Source organism: Solanum dulcamara, chromosome 7, assembly GCF_947179165.1.
Source record: "Solanum dulcamara chromosome 7, daSolDulc1.2, whole genome shotgun sequence".
Lineage (NCBI taxonomy): Eukaryota > Viridiplantae > Streptophyta > Magnoliopsida > Solanales > Solanaceae > Solanum > Solanum dulcamara.
In genome coordinates this window covers 42,235,271-42,252,322 of record NC_077243.1, presented here as the reverse complement: position 1 = coordinate 42,252,322, position 17,052 = coordinate 42,235,271, and the positions used below count along the sequence as shown (strand labels likewise).

Below are 17,052 nucleotides of genomic sequence, written 5' to 3'. Positions count from 1 at the left end.
TGAACTTCACTTTTCGGAAGCAAATACTTTTTTTGAGATGACGCAAATACTTGTAGTAACATATTCATAAAGGTCTAATATTTACACTCTAAACGGAAGCCTAACGGTAAGTTGAAATTGAAAACAACGACCGCCCCATTAACTTAGCATAATTCAGTCCCTGTCCTAATAACTTAGCATCCTGGTTGACTGATTTTCCTTTTTTTACCTTTTTCAGTTCTTCATTCTTTTTTACCAGCAGAAAAGTAAGTCCAAATAAGTAAACAAAAACACAGCCAAATCCTGGCACACATAAGAGCAAAGAAAAACCTATCTAAGAAATCCCAGACATCATGATTGATACTATTAAATTGGAAACGGTCCCTCTTATAATGTTTGTAGTAGAAGTAGTCAAAGTACCACAAGGAGAACCCCTTCAACCATGTTGAGGATGCGTTCTACTTCACCACCAAAGTCAGAGTGCCCTGGAGTGTCAATTATGTTGATTTTTGTATCTTTGAAAGTAATTGATGTGTTTTTGCTTAGTATTGTTATTCCCCTTTCACGCTCTATATCATTGGAGTCCATGATCCTTTCTTGTACAAACTGGTTATCACGAAAAACCTGCAACGGAGAATTGCAATAAAATTGAACTTTAATACTTTAGTCTAATGGCTTCAAAGAGAAATCATCCAAAAAACATAACAATGATATCAACTTCTAAATTAAACTTTATAAGTTTTCTGATGATTTTGAGGAGAGGAAGAAGTTTTTAACATTTTTTTAAAAAGAAAAGAAAGTGTTCTTTTTATTTCACAACAGCAAAGGTGTGCCTCCCTGAAACAGCAAATATACAGATTCCACCAAGAATCACAAACAACATTCCTAATAACTTGCTCTAAATTCTTAAGCACCAGCAATTTCTGCCAATACCATTCAAGAATTACAAACAACATTCCTAATAACTTGCTCTAAATTAAAGAGGAGAGCGGTCAACACTATGATTCAGTAACTCTTAAGAAATTTAGAACGATACTTTTCTACCAACATGAATATCTCAATAGAATGTTGAGGATAAAAAACATGCTAAGCCATAAGGATAGGAAAGTTGTTGAAATTGCATGGCATTAACTTATACTAGCCGAGATAGAAAGGTGCCACAACTGGGCCAGCGGGAAGGGAACTAGTCATGTCATTACCAACCTTTGCTTGTTTCAGCATTGAATCAACCAATGTGGTCTTCCCATGATCAACGTGTGCAACAATTGCTATATTCCGTATATCACTTCTCCTCATCAATTGGCACTTCTTCTCTAAGGCAGTACATGAAGTTAGACACAGAAAGGCAACAAGATGTAGAATCACAAACTACATGTACAACAAAATTCATGTTTTCCAAAATACCATCATTTAGACGCACTTGGTCATTTTCTTTTTCAAACTCCCAACTACTACCTCAATTTTACCACAACAGGAAATAAAGCTAAATTCTCAATCAGAAACGCCCCTCCCAAATACAGTTAAAAGCTCATAAACGTTAATTATTCATATAAAAAAAAACGGAAAGCCACTAGATAACAAAGAAAGAAAAGGATAGAGAATGAATAAACTACTGACCAGATGGGGCTTGAATAGCCTGAGAAACAGCGCATTTGATAGAAGTACGAATTGGGCTGAGTTTGAGGGGTAGTTTAGCAGACAAACAACAAGGCAAAGTAGTAACAAGCAAGTGTTTTTTAAGGAAAGGAGGGGAAATACAAAAAGTTTTCTTTGGGAGGAAGAAACATGGGAATGGAGTAGCAGAAGCCATTGACATCTCCACTACTCTCTATCTTACTTTTGTCAGAGCAAAAGAGGATTGAAGTGAGAGGCTAGTATTAAGGGGTAGAGGGAGACGGGATTTCCTTAGGACCAACAATTGCTGAGGCTCTGGTTTACTTTCCCACTTCGGATTACTTTTTTTTTTAATGGTTTTGCTAGATAAACAATGTACAAAGAATCTCAATAGATATTTATTTAGCCTTCTATCATGAGAAAATTGAGTGGCGATGATAAAAAGGTTTCCAATTTTAAAAAAGTCACAATTTTGATTAGGCAATGTCAAAGCTTCTACTAATTAGACATTAAGTTAAGTAGGGGTAAAATGTACTTTTTAAAATTTCTTAAACTTTAATAAAATACAAAAATAATCTATCCTCTTAACTTCTTCACAGAAATCAAAATCACTTTTTTCTTCCTCCTCTTAGAATTCAAAATCAGATAAAAAAGTTTCTCAACTTCATCGTCATCTTCTTCTTCTCTATTTTCTTTTCTTCTCTGTGTTCGCCGTCACCGTCATCCTCGTCGTCACTTCGCCGTTAGTTGCTCTCTCACTATTAGGGTTTCAACACTTTTTAAAGGTAAAGTTCTTTTCATTTTTCTCATAGATAGGGTTTCAATTTTTCTTGTGAAAATGATGATTTAGGTTAAAGAAGATGAAGAAGTACATGGATTTCATAAATTTTATTAATGCATGCCATAATAAATATGTTCTTGAATTATTCTTGTTGTGGTGTGTTTTTAAATATGTTGTTGTTCTTTGATTGTTGTTGTACTTTTTGTGAGAAAATATGTTGTTGTTGAAGTTGTTGTATTCTTTGTGAGAAAAAAATATTCTTGTAGTAGATGGTGGATTGATGTTGGTGGTTGGTTCCTCAGATCTTGCTGTGAATAAATAAATTAGTTGCTAAAGTACATACAACGACTGCTAAAGTACTTATAGCAACTGCAGAACTTTGTGAAACAGTTGAGTGAAGCAGTTGCTAAAGTTTCTATAGCAACGCCTCTGTAGAAATTTCAGCAATCGCTTCACTCAATTATGGTAAATTAAAAAGGAAGAAAAATATGATTTTCTTGTATTGTTATATAGTGATGTGTTCTTAAATATGTTGTTCTTGATTGTTGTAGTATTCTTTGTGAGAAAAAAAGTATGCTCCTGTGGTTGATGCTGGTGGTTCGTTGTTATTCAGGTATTTGTTACACCCCGCACTCTTGAGCTCAGAACGTCTTCTTAAGTTCCTTAGACACTATCATGTGAGCCGGATAAGCTACGACACTATCAAACAACTCTAAGGAAAGAAGATTGTGATACCTCGCGAGAAGGGAGGTTGGAGATAAAGTCATAAGAATCCGGAAAGAGTTGGAGGCTAAGAAATGAGTCGTAGGACTCGATTTACCTACGTAAGACACTAAGTTAAGAGTCTTATACACTTAAGTTGCTTAAGGATATATCAAGCTTATGTAGTGCGGATTACATAGGCTCTTAAAGTGAGACGAAATTACGAACCCGCGAGGAAGGGAAAAAGACGACGCATGGCAGCCAATGGAGGAGCGACACGTGGCAGCACCTCAAGCAAGCAGGTGATGCACCTACTTAGGGTCAAGTAGGTGATGCAGCTGCTTGGGGGAGGTGGACCCCGCTGCCACGTGGCAGCCCCTAATTGGCAGCATGACACGATGGCCAATCATGGCTTGACACGTGTCATCCTAAGGGGCTGACATGTGTCACCACCTAGGTCCACCTAAATATATGTATATATGACTAATGGCTTCAGTTCTGATCCAAAAAAATCAGCAGCAACAAAGGAAAACAACCCCTAGGGCTAAGGAGAAAATTGTGACGGCTTGGGAAAAAAGTAAGATAAGTCCCGATTTCGTTCCGTAAATTAATTATATAGCGTATACCACAATGATATGGAAGTATTAGTAGAGTAAAATTAGAGTTTGGTGCAACCAAAAAAATGGATAGCAAGCTGCCATGACAATTCAGCATGCTAAAAAAATTTCCGAGGCGCGATTTCGGCGAGTTCTAGCCAATTTCGGGAAAGGTAAATTCTTCCCCTCTAATTTGAAGTTTATGAGGTTAAATTAGGGTGTATTACACACATTAGGGGCTGATGGAAGTTGGGGAAAAGGTTTGAAAAGTTCAGAGTTCGGAATAAACTAAATTGGAGTCGCTAGAAGTGAATTGTTGTCGAAATAAGGTGTTGTGCGCATGGGGGATGCTGCTGGTTGTGTTGTGGCATGTTGCAGGGTCTAAAAGTTCTCTAAATGAGGTGGGGGAGCTGCTGGTTGCAGCTACACGACCCTCCGCTTTGCAATTAAAGAATTCGCGAAAGAAAGATTAAAAACTCTAGTTTTGGTATCTTAGTTTCGAGTGAATTATTGGGGGTTTATATTGTGTAATTTTGGTCATAATATGTATATGTATGGGATGCTGGTGGTATTGTTTGTTGGCTGCAGGTTCTAAGGACATGGTTGGGAATTCGGATAGGGCACATTATAGGGGAGGTGCTGTCCGATTTTCGTTAACGCCTTAACTAGTTAAGGAACTAGTCGAGAAGGCGAGCGAAGGGATGAATGTTATGAATACTCATGGGTAGTCTAAGTTGCTGAAAAGTCCAAGGTTATTAATACTTGCATTACTTCCATGTTAAATAGGTTTCGAGGACAACGACGTGGACGTGATTAAGAGAAGTCCATACAAGGTATGTGAAGCTTTCTTTTGGCGTGTTTTTGGAATAAATATGTAGAGCTATTCTTCTTTTCTTTTAGCATGTCCTAGACATAGGCTATAAATGATATGTATGTGATATTTGGGGATTCAATCGATTCGTAAAGCCGTGAGTTGCCTTTAAGTCTTCTATGTGATGAAAAGTAGTACATGTAAAGCCTATCTCTTCTTTCCTTTGGAATGACTTGATTTTAAGTGAAATGGTATATGATATAGGTTTAGAGGTAATTTCATTTATGAGCTCTGAGTGTAACTCATGACTTGTAGTCACTCCTGAACATTAAGAGTCTGAAAGTAGTCAAACTACTATCCTCGAGCCTGCTATATAATGAATAGTAAGTGGAGGTACCAGCTCCTCTTTTTAGAGGCTCTGAAATGATAAATGCCGTTGATTGCATGAGTTGAGTCTTTGACTAGATAAATTGTGTTTCTGATTGCATAGACTATATTTCTGATTGCATATATTGTGTGGCATTATTCTGATGCATGTTTGTGATCCTTGAAGCCCCAACTGATGTAAGCCCTAATGACATCTAAAAGGATACTTCGGATAAGTACCTTCCTAGTCTTCAGGTGACGGTTCACTTGACAGTTTCATCGAGTCTTAGATAATGACTTAGTTGCGTATGGTTTCTCACTACTCTACTCGTGTATACTGTAATCCATCCTTCCTCGAGTCCCATGATGGGCTGGAAATATTTTTGTGCATAGTTCTACTACTTCTTTCACCACGTCTCGGGCCGGATGTGTATAGTTCCACACACGAGGAGACGATGCCGTACGTGAGGTATGATATATGTTATATGTTATGACGATAGGATTATTCACCGAGTCCCGGGCTGGCTGTAATGTGACAGTATATGTGGCGGAATAAGGAAGGAACACTGAGTCCCTCCTTAGAGGGCTGGGTATGATATGTATATTATGATGGTACGCTATAGACGTACACCACTCCATTCATCGAGTCCCCCACTAAAGGGCCGGATACTTTATGTAGGCATGCATATGAGATTAGAGTGATACATTGTGACCCCGAGCCCCGTAGTGAACCGAGTGTAATACGATGACATACATGATAAGATTATACCGTATACGATGATATGATACCGTATACGATGATATGAGGAAATAAAATGCATTATGATACGATGATATGTGAATATAAAGTAAAGATTATGACACCGAGTTCACTAGAGGGTCGGGCACCGTATATGATGATGTATGGGATTACGTGTCCTAAAATGTAGGTACAGTAATTTGTTAATTGTTATACTTGTCCCCTGCATCCCTATTTCAGTTATGGTCTCAGTTGTGTGTTGCTATGCTTTACATACTTAGTACATATATCGTACTGACCCCCCTTTTCTTGGTGGGGGGGGGGTTGCGTTTCATGCCTGCAGGTACAGATGTTCTTGTTGGAAATCCACTAGCTTGGGGTTTCCACTCAGCTATGTTGAATGTGTTCTACTGTTCCAAAGCCTTACTATTGATTCTGGTCATTGATGTATATGTTTATTTATTCAGGGGTACGGTGGGGGCCCTATCCCACCATATGATACAGTTATTACTCTTAGAGGTCTGTAGACATGTGTATGTAGGTTATTTGTAAGTTTGTTTCAGTTGCGCTCATACGACGTATTGCAAATGTTTTTGTGGTGTGGCAGCCTCGTCGGCTCGCATGCCCTGTCCTATTATGATACAGGTGCATGAGGCTACAGGTTTAGGAAAAAAAAGTTTTTGACCCATTGGGGTTCGTGTATGGTATCACATCACACACGGTTCAACTTAAGGGTAGCTAATAGATACGCATAAGGGGGTCCAGGTCGGACCCCAGTCGCGGCCTACGGGGTTTGGTCGTGACAAAAGTGATATCAGAGCAGTTCGTTCTTGGAATGTCTACAGACCGTGTCTAGTAGAGTCTTGTCTATCGGTGTGTTGTGCACCACATCTATAGACAAGAGGCTACAGGACATTTAAGATGTTACTTTCTTTCATATCTAAGATCGTGCGATAGATCCGAGTCATAGGAAATGAAATTCCTCATACTAACCTATGATTTTAGTAGGAAGACAACGCCGATAGAAGAAAGTAACTGACAATATTGGATGTTACGAAGCACGCAGGTAAGCAAAGGCACGAAGGATCTATGTCAGGTAAGGTATTGAAATGCGATTGACATATATAATTGAAAAGTGAAAGGAAAGGTAAACAGGAAAGTGTGACAGGTGCAACTCGAGTGGACATAACAAGTAAGTCTATTTCCATACTGTTAATTGTGGGCGCCTTGTGTGGCTGTGAGATGAGATGATATGACTACATATGTGTGCCCTATGTGGATGAGATGTTATACAATATGAATATATATATATATGTGCCCTGTGAGGCATTGTTGGTATTTTCTGCGTGCAGGTGTTGAGATAGTGAGAAATACAGAGGAAACTCTGCCCAAATTTTCATAGAAATAAAAAGAGAATGAGATATAAGGCTATAGTATGTCTGGGAAGGCTGTGCTCACAACAATGATGAGATTTAACAGCAAGTATGGCTGACCTCGAGAAATAAGTTAATTGCTGGGTTAATGATAATAGAAACTAGGAGGTCGATATTGATATAGTAGAACGAAGTTGGAAAAGAGCTATAAGCCAAGAAAGATGGCTTAGAGAAGACTGATAGATCGAGATAAAATGATATGGCGAGGCATCTCCTGAATTGATACATAGGGATAAACTATGACAAGTTATAGTTAAAGGAAGTAACAATATGATTAAGACAAGAGTATGAGGGATAAAGTATTGTGACGGATATGAAATGTTAATAAGACAGCTTGCGAAACATTAAGGATAATACTAACTAAGAAGGGTAAGTAGCCCATAGTAAGAATCGTGAAGAAAGTCAAGCGGTGTTATACTATGGGACTGGTTACGAATGGGGTACCAGGTGAATATAACAAACACCGTTATGAGAATAAGTAAAGGGTAATATGGAATTCCTTACGCCCAACCAAAAATGGAAATGAGTTGAAGGAATAATACAGAAGTTCTAATAGAGGCACTTAAGATAGATGCGATTAATTAAGTATAAGTATCGAACAAAAAGAGAAATAGACAGTTACAAACTAGAGGTATAGTACGATGAAAAAGTATTAAGACAAGGCCACTACTACCATGAAGTTGATATGGTTTTGAAGCAGGATTAGAAATGAGCCTTAAGAACACGACAAAGATGCAAGCTCAGGAGGCGTAAAGAAGTATGGTGTACACGTGACTCCACTCTAATGATTAGTGGTATCCACTGGAATAAAGTTAGTATAATGACGAAGCTCGAAACATGAGTCATTAAAGTATAAGTACACTCGAGTGGGGAATTTGCACCAATTATGAGCCCTCGCTAATTACTGATTGGGATGAATGGAATGTGGCTTTGAATGCACTGCTACATTACGGATATTACTCGAGTATTAATCGTGAGATGAGATTTTATATGATATATTGCGAATACTAAAGCACCCTACGGGTATGCTAGGGTTTCCTAGAAAGGCAACCTAACGTATGGATGATTAAACAAAAAAAAATGTAGATATGGTGCAGCACGTTAAATATGTTGGAGTGGAATCATTCGCATGTGAATGGCTAAAAATAAACAGAGGATGACGTGGGTACACCCTAAAAGGGGGGAAGTGGACAAGAGAAGTACAAGCGTAAAAGAAAATCGACTGACGCTATCGTATGTAAATAGGAAAGCTTAAACGTCAAACGAGACCCCATAAGGGATGGACGTGATCATACCCGCACCGATGCACCGGATTCCATCAAAACTCCGATGTTAAGCATGCTCGGGTGAGAGTAGCACTGGGATGGGCGACCCCCTGGGAAGTGAGAAAGAGAACAAAACAAGTATGACAAAAAGAGATTATAAAAGCGGGTTAGTACAACGACACATATAGAATAGAGTAATCCAAGAGCAGAAAAGATTATGACAGAAATACAATGCACCTCGTGAAAATGGCACAAGAATAGTTGTGCAGCTCACGAATATTGGCATACTAAGAGCGAGGTCAAATTATTACTCGATAAAAGAAAGTCAGTAATAGCGATGTGATTGCCATATTTAGAATCTATTAAAGAAAAGTGTAAGATGGTTCGAGACAGAACTGTTAAGATATAATCGGTATCAAGGACAAAGCCCTAGCGGAGCCCTGACTTCGACCGAAGGAGGTAAGCCGCTAGTATAGAGACACTAAAGTATTTTCTGAATGGCTCTACGTATCTACACATGTTTGTGTAAGCATTACAGTATAATGTGTGGTAATAAAACAAGAAAGAAGATCTGAGTAAAAGAGCAAGATAGCATACCTAAGGTGTTACAAGTTGAATTAAGAGGAGTTGTATAATGGCTTAAACGAAGAGGAGCATCAGAGGCTTGATAGCCTGTTACGGAGGATGAGAATCCCGACTCAGAAGTGGAAAGCAGTTAATATATGTTATAGTACGAGCTGACCTCACATTCTAAGGAACTGGGAGTTCATACGGGCTAGGGTAGATGGGCTGACAAAATCAACCTGTTCCCCTCCAGTTAGGAAGGCATATTCAACTGAGGGTTATGCAAGATGACATAGTAGGGAAACAATAAGATTTCACAGAGTCCCACATCTATCATTTTGGAAGGGATTGAGGAACACAGATGAATCTTAGTACGATATTTTGCCCTTTGATTAATGGATAGTCCCAGAAGGGATCCAATAAATTATTGATGAAGTAAAGCTTATTCAAGAACAAGATATCGATTAACAGCCTAGAGTCGACAAGAAGGGGATACATTGATCCTTCGTAGGGCATTTTTAGAATAGATAAAACTGCTTATGAGTGGGACATACCGTCCGATTTGAAACAATACATTCAATTTCCACAGGTCAATGCTCTGCAAGAATGTGAACGACGCTCCCAGAATATTTCCCGTGGAGGAGGTCCACGTAACAGGGAGTTAAACAGGTTGCGAACTAAGGACATAGCTTCCGTTAAGGTACTGTGGCGGGATAAGAATCGTGAAGACATAAACTAGGAGGTTGAAAAGGACATGAAACACATGTGTCTGTACTTATTCCCGATGTCTACAGATAGCCCCCAGTCTTGGAACTCGTATATTAATTACTTGGATGAAAATGTATGTCATTCCAGTAGAAAAGAATCTCCCTATGATCCGTATAAAGTCTTAAGGGAAGTTTTATTCAATATTCGGGGGTGAATATTCTAAAGGGGGGAAGAATGTTACACCCCACACTCTTGAGCTCACAATGTCTTCTTAAGTTCCTTAGACACTATCATGTGAGCCGGATAAGCTACGACACTATCAAACAACTCTAAGGAAAGAAGATTGTGATACCTCGCGAGAAGGGAGGTTGGAGATAGAGTCATAAGAATCCGGAAAGAGTTGGAGGCTAAGAAATGAGTCGTAGGACTCAATTTACCTACATAAGACACTAAGTTAAGAGTCTTATACACTTAAGTTGCTTAAGGATATATCAAGCTTATGTAGTGCGGATTACATAGGCTCTTAAAGTGAGACGAAATTACGAACCCGCGAGGAAGGGAAAAAGACGACGCGTGGAAGCCAATGGAGGAGCGACATGTGGCAGCACCTCAAGCAAGCAGGTGATGCACCTACTTAGGGTCAAGTAGGTGATGCAGCTGCTTGGGGGAGGTGGACCCCGCTGCCACGTGGCAGCCCCTAATTGGCAGCATGACACGATGGCCAATCATGGCTTGACACGTGTCATCCTAAGGGGATGACATGTGTCACCACCTAGGGCCACCTAAATATATGTATATATGACTAATGGCTTCAGTTTTGATCCAAAAAAATCAGCAGCAACAAAGGAAAACAACCCCTAGGGCTAAGGAGAAAATTGTGACGGCTTGGGAGAAAAATAAGATAAGTCCCGATTTCGTTCCGTAAATTAATTATATAGCGTATACCACAATGATATGGAAGTATTAGTAGAGTAAAATTAGAGTTTGGTGCAGCCAAAAAAATGGATAGCAAGCTGCCATGACGATTCAGCAAGCTAAAAAAATTTCCGAGGTGCGATTTCGGCGAGTTCTAGCCAATTTCGGGAAAGGTAAATTCTTCCCCTCTAATTTGAAGTTTATGAGGTTAAATTAGGGTGTATTACACACCTTAGGGGCTGATGGAAGTTTGGTAAAAGGTTTGAAAAGTTCAGCGTTCGGAATAAACTAAATTGGAGTCGCTAGAAGTGAATTGTTATCGAAATAAGGTGTTGTGCGCGTGGGGGCTGCTGCTGGTTGAGTTGTGGCATGTTGCAGGGTATAAAAGTTATCTAAATGAGGTGGGAGATCTTCTGGTTGCAGATACACGACCCTCCGCTTTGCAATTAAAGAATTCGCGAAAGAAAGATTAAAAACTCTAGTTTTGGTATCTTAGTTTCGAGTGAATTGTTGGGGGTTTATATTGTGTAATTTTGGTCGTAATATATATATGTATGGGATGCTGGTGGTATTGTTTGTTGGCTTCAGGTTCTAAGGACATGGTTGGGAATTCAGATAGGGCACATTATAGGGGAGGTGCTGTCCGATTTTCGTTAACGCCTTAACTAGTTAAGGAACTAGTCGAGAAGGCGAGCGAAGGGATGAATGTTATGAATACTCATGGGTAGTCTAAGTTGCTGAAAAATCCAAGGTTGTTAATACTTGCACTACTTCCATGTTAAATAGGTTTCGAGGACAGCGATGTGGACGTGATTAAGAGAAGTCCATACAAGGTATGTGAAGCTTTCTTTTGGCGTGTTTTTGGAATAAATATGTAGAGCTATTCTTCTTTTCTTTTGGCATGTCCTAGACATAGGCTATAAATGATATGTATGTGATATTTGGGGATTCAATCGATTCGTAAAGCCGTGAGTCATTGCCTTTAAGTCTTCTATGTGATGAAAAGTAGTACATGTAAAGCCTATCTCTTCTTTCCTTTGGAATGACTTGATTTTAAGTGAAATGGTATATGATATAGGTTTAGAGGTAATTTCATTTATGAGCTCTGAGTGTAACTCGTGACTTGTAGTCACTCCTGAACATTAAGAGTCTGAAAGTAGTCAAACTACTATCCTCGAGCCTGCTATATAATGAATAGTAAGTGGAGGTACCAGCTCCTCTTTTTAGAGGCTCTGAAATGATAAATGCCGTTGATTGCATGAGTTGAGTCTTTGACTAGATAAATTGTGTTTCTGATTGCATAGACTATATTTCTGATTGCATATATTGTGTGGCATTATTCTGATGCATGTTTGTGATCCTTGAAGCCCCAACTGATGTAAGCCCTAATGACATCTAAAGGGATACTTCGGATAAGTACCTTCCTAGTCTTCAGGTTACGGTTCACTTGACAGTTTCATCGAGTCTTAGATAATGACTTAGTTGCATATGGTTTCTCACTACTCTGCTCGTGTATACTATAACCCATCCTTCCTCGAGTCCCATGATGGGCTGGAACATTATTGTGCACAGTTCTACTACTTCTTTCACCACGTCTCGGGCCGGATGTGTATAATTCCATGCACGAGGAGACGATGCCATACGTGAGGTGTGATATATGTTATATGTTATGACGATACGATTATTCACCGAGTCCCGGGCCGGCTGTACTGTGACAGTATATATGGCGGAATAAGGAAGGAACACCGAGTCCCTCCTTAGAGGGTCGGGTACGGTATGTATATTATTATGATACGCTGCAGACGTACACCACTCCATTCACCGAGTCCCTCACTAAAGGGCCGGATACTTTATATAGGCATGCATATGAGATTAGAGTGATACATTGTGACCCCGAGTCCCATAGTGAACCGAGTGTAATACAATGACATACATGATAATATTATACTGTATACGATGATATGATACCGTATACGATGATATGAGGAAATGAAATGCATTATAATATGATGATATGTGAATATGAAGTAAAGATTATGACACCGAGTTTACTAGAGGGCCGGGCACAGTATATGATGATGTATGGGATTACGTGTCCTAAGGTGCAGGTACAGTAATTTGTTAATTGTTATACTTTTCCCCTGCATTCCTATTTCAGTTATGGTCTCAGTTGTGTGTTGTTATGTTTTACATACTTAGTACATATATCGTACTGACCCCTCTTTTCTCGGGGGGAGGGGGGAGGGGGGGCTGCGTTTCATACTTGCAGGTACAGATGTTCTTGTTGGAGATCCGCTGGCTTAGGGTTTCCACTCAGCTATGTTGAACGTGCTCTGCTGTTCCGGAGCCTTACTATTGATGCTGGTCATTGGTATATATGTTTATTTATTCAAGGGTACGGCGGGGGCCCTGTCCCGCCATATGATACAGTTATTACTCTTAGAGGTCTGTAGACATATGTATGTGGGTTATTTGTAAGTTTGTTTCAGTTGCGCTCATACGACGTATTACAAATGTTTTTGTGGTGTGGCAGCCTCGTCGGCTCGCATGCCCTGTCCTGTTATGATACAGGTGCATGAGGCTACAGGTTTAGGAAAAAAAGTTTTTGACCCATTGGGGTTCGTGTATGGTATCACATCACACACAGTTCAACTTAAGGGTAGCTAATAGATACGCATAAGGGGGTCCAGGTCGGACCCCAGTCGCGGCCTACTGGGTTTGGTCATGACAGTATTGAACTTGAAAAATGTGCATCAGCTATAACAATCTTAGAACTTGATGCAAATAGGTGAAGCAATTGCTAAAATTACTATAACAAGTCAGCTAAATTGCTAAATTTATTGTAACAACTGTTGAAGTATATACAACACTGTTTAATTCTATAGTGCAACTACTAGAGTTTTTATTGTAATTTCAGTATTTATTGCGATAATTGCATCATCAACTTCAGCAATTGCTTCACTAACTTTAACAATTGCTTCACTTTTCTCTTTATTTAGAATAATTAATTTATTTAATACATTATTTTTATTTTATCGCACGTGTTACGATCCGAGCCTAGGGCCTAAACGTGACACGATGAGCGGAAACTCAAAGGATCCCAACCAAACCATCTTAGCATACATAAGACAATTAAACATAATGAAATAGCAGAGGAAACTACTTAACATAGATGTCAAAAGAGAAGTAAACTCAATTCAATGTCCGAAATGGACTACACCCCTTTTATCGTCTAAATACGCCTCTAAGTCTATACTTGATGGGGGCTTAGGAAAAGCTCCTACCTCACCCGAATCATAGAAGAAAGTCAAAGTAATCAACTTAAAAGAAAGTCCTGTCCTTGATAAATAAGGACTCACTAATGACAATCCTCAAATGATTGGCATGCTCCTCCTCATTTCGAGAGTAAACCAAAATGTCATTAATAAACACAATTACAAACATGTTCAAATATTATTTGAACATTGTCACGACCCGATTTCTCAAGTCATATGACACCTACTATAACCCATCAGTGGGTAAGACAACCCGTGAACCTAGAATGACAAGTAATGGGTTTCAGGGCGGAAACTAATCAAGAATGGAAAATGTCAAAATAACCAGAATAAATAAGCGGAAGTAAAACCAAAACCTGATATATACAACTAAAGATCCCTCCAGAACCTGGAGGTCACAAGTACAAAGCTACTACAAGATAAAAGATGAGTACAAGTCCCAAAAGTGGATCAAAAAATCTATACACAACAACTGGCTGGTCTCAAAAGGCAAAAGACAAGTCATCCATACTGAAGGAGACATAAATTATCCCAAAATGTCGAGTGCTCACCCTGGTCTCTAAAGCTAACTACAATAGGCTCGATCTATTCGCGATGATAGCTGGTGCTTGGTCTTGCATCAGGAAAGTAGATGCAGAGTGTAGTATGAGTATCAAGACAACAGGTATCCAGTAGGCATCATAGACCGACTGAGCAGAAAAGGTAAAAATAATATGAAAAAGAAGAATGAGTCTAAATAGGAACTATAATAAGCATCTAAGTAGGGAAAGCACTACCTAAGAGAACTATAACTAACTACACCCATCTGGCCCCATAAGCCCAGCTAGGACACTCGTGCGTAATTTAAATATAAATCCGGATGAACCCCCATAAGCCCGTCAAGTACTCAGAAAAGCTATAATTACCAAGTCTAGGAACCAAGAATCTATGATGTCAAGAATTAAATAACCATATCATTTTCGAACCCAGAACCTCCAAGAATCAATGAACCAGGAATGTTTTAGGGGTGAGGTGGGGACTGGGACCTAAATGCTCATCTGAATATGCAATGTGGTTGAGGTTGGGGATGGGTACCTGGATGCTTACCGTAAAACATCGGTACGGTCAAGTCTAGGGCTGGGTACTTGAATGCTCCTCGTACTAGCAAGCTGGTAGAGGATAGGGCTGGGTACCCGAATGCTCATCATACTAGTAAGATGGCAGAGGTCGGGGCTGGGTACCTAGGTGCTCCTCGATGGAAATTCAGATCAGAGGCCAGGGCTGGGTACCTAGATATTCACATATAACTTATCCAGTAGTGCCAAATATTTTCCTTCCCAATTGACCAAACCTTGAACCGAAGCTAAAACTATACACTTCCAAAGTCTAGTATCGCCAATGCATCTCAAAAGTCACAGTAATGTCAAGTTATGGATGAGGGTGTTCTTAAGAGCAAAGGTACCACCTAGCTAAGGCCAAACTACCAGGAACTAGCCCACTACACCATTCTACATGGGTCTAAGCCCGCCAGAGCGACGCCGGAGTAACTAAGGTAAGTTTACAACCTATACTAAGGCTCACAATATCAACATCATAGAATTCAACTCTTCTTACAACACTAATAAAAAAAATGAAAACGAACACATGCTTACAATTACCTGAAAAAACCAATAACAACCTAAAACATGGTTTCTAATACCTAAGATATATAAATAAGCTACCCATCCCGAATTCCATTTAGTTCAACATGTTTTTACACATTTCAGCTCAATCTAAAGAAAAGAAAGCCATAGTCTATCTTTAAGCTGAACACGCGCGCTCTAAGTCAATGTTCTAGAGCTTTTCCCTTCCAAACGGCCTCTGAATGCTTCCACATTATCAAAAATAGAATCACAACGTCGTTAAATTATTTAGACATCAAGTTTATAATTTTTGGAGATGGACCAATTTCGGGGTCTAAAATGAAAAATGTTGGACATGCGTCCAAAATTCTGGAATTGACCTCAAAAATAGGTTCTAAATAGTACTTCATCTCAAGGATTGAATTACAACACAATTCAGGGAGAAAAAACAACGCAGGACGATCATGCAACAATAATTCTCATAATTCAAACTAAAGAGGAGAATATGACAGCCTCTTTGATCAGAAATTTCTCACAAACGAAACCCCCCACAATCCAAACTAAGCATACTATGATGTTCCTTGTGAAAAATCCAGCAAGTTAGCCTAAAAATTAACTAAAAACGAAGCTAAATTGGCCAAGATACAATCTTCCAAAATTCAACGCAATTTTAATCCAAAAATAACTAAGATCGGTAGCTATATTCATAAATTTACCTCACACAAGGCCTCCACACAAGATTATGAGCTTACCAACGGATTCTCCATGAAATTCTCTTGAATCTAGAACCTTAAATTGCTAAATTTAAGCTTTATTGAAGGAGAAATCAAGGTTTAAAATGAAGAAGTGAAATTGAAATTCATTCTTGGTCTTTTATTAAAAGACCAAGATTTGGACTTTGTGAACGCGGCCTAAGTGGCACCCGAACGCGGAGGTTATCAAGTTTGGCCTTCGCAAATGCGGTTAGAGGCCCACGAAAGTAAAGACAAAGATATACCTGGAAGCTCCAATAAGTTGGGGAACTGCTCTCGCATCTCCTGCTTGGTCTCCTAGGTAGCCTCCTCGATCGGACGGTGGTGCCACTGGACCTTAAACACAGGGATGGACCACCTAGAACGAATCTAGCGAACATCTCTGGCTAGAATAGAAATTGGGTCCGCAACAAAAGTTAGGCGATCATCCAACTCAACTGAATCATACCGGAGTATGTGGGACTCATCTGGGATGTACCGGCACATCATAGAAAAATGAAAAAATAGGGTGTATAGCTGAAAATGTATGTGGCAAAGATAGCTCATAGGCTACCTCTCCAACTCTCCTCAGAATCTCAAAAGGACCGATATACCTAGGGCTAAGCCTACCCCCCTATCGAATCTCATCACGCCTTTTAAGGGTGATACCCACAAGAACACCCGATCTCCAACCTCAAAGTGCAAGGGTCGGCGTCTGCGATTAACATAACTTCAGTGCCTACTCTAAGTTGTCCTCAGCCTATCCTAAATAACACGGACCCTAGCTACGACATCCTGAAGTAAATCGCTATGGTGCAACTCGGGCTTTGAAGACTCAAACCACCCAACTGGAGTGCGACAACGCCTACCATATAAGGCCTTAAACGGGGCCATTTGAATACTGAGTGGTAGCTGTTGTTGTACGCAAACTCCGCCAAGGGCAAGTACTGCTCCCAATAACCCTCAAACTCT

The 17,052-nt window shown here is 39.6% G+C and overlaps 1 protein-coding gene across 3 annotated transcripts in view; it reads right to left on the bottom strand.

Moving 5' to 3' along the window:
* The window catches only part of LOC129895737 (putative elongation factor TypA-like SVR3, chloroplastic), a 37,575-nt gene extending 35,626 nt beyond the window's left edge, over positions 1-1,949 (bottom strand). For 2 of the 3 annotated variants that reach the window (XM_055971493.1, XM_055971494.1), the window contains exons 1-3: positions 1,597-1,946; positions 1,183-1,292; positions 400-603 (exon numbers count right to left, since the gene is read on the bottom strand). In XM_055971493.1, the coding sequence (XP_055827468.1) occupies positions 400-603; positions 1,183-1,292; positions 1,597-1,795 (513 nt within the window). In that variant the 5' untranslated portion in view covers positions 1,796-1,946. Of the gene's footprint in view, positions 1-399; positions 604-1,182; positions 1,293-1,596 lie in introns of all 3 variants that reach the window. The other variant, XM_055971495.1, reaches the window with a different exon arrangement.
* Positions 1,950-17,052: the final 15,103 nt, after the last annotated feature.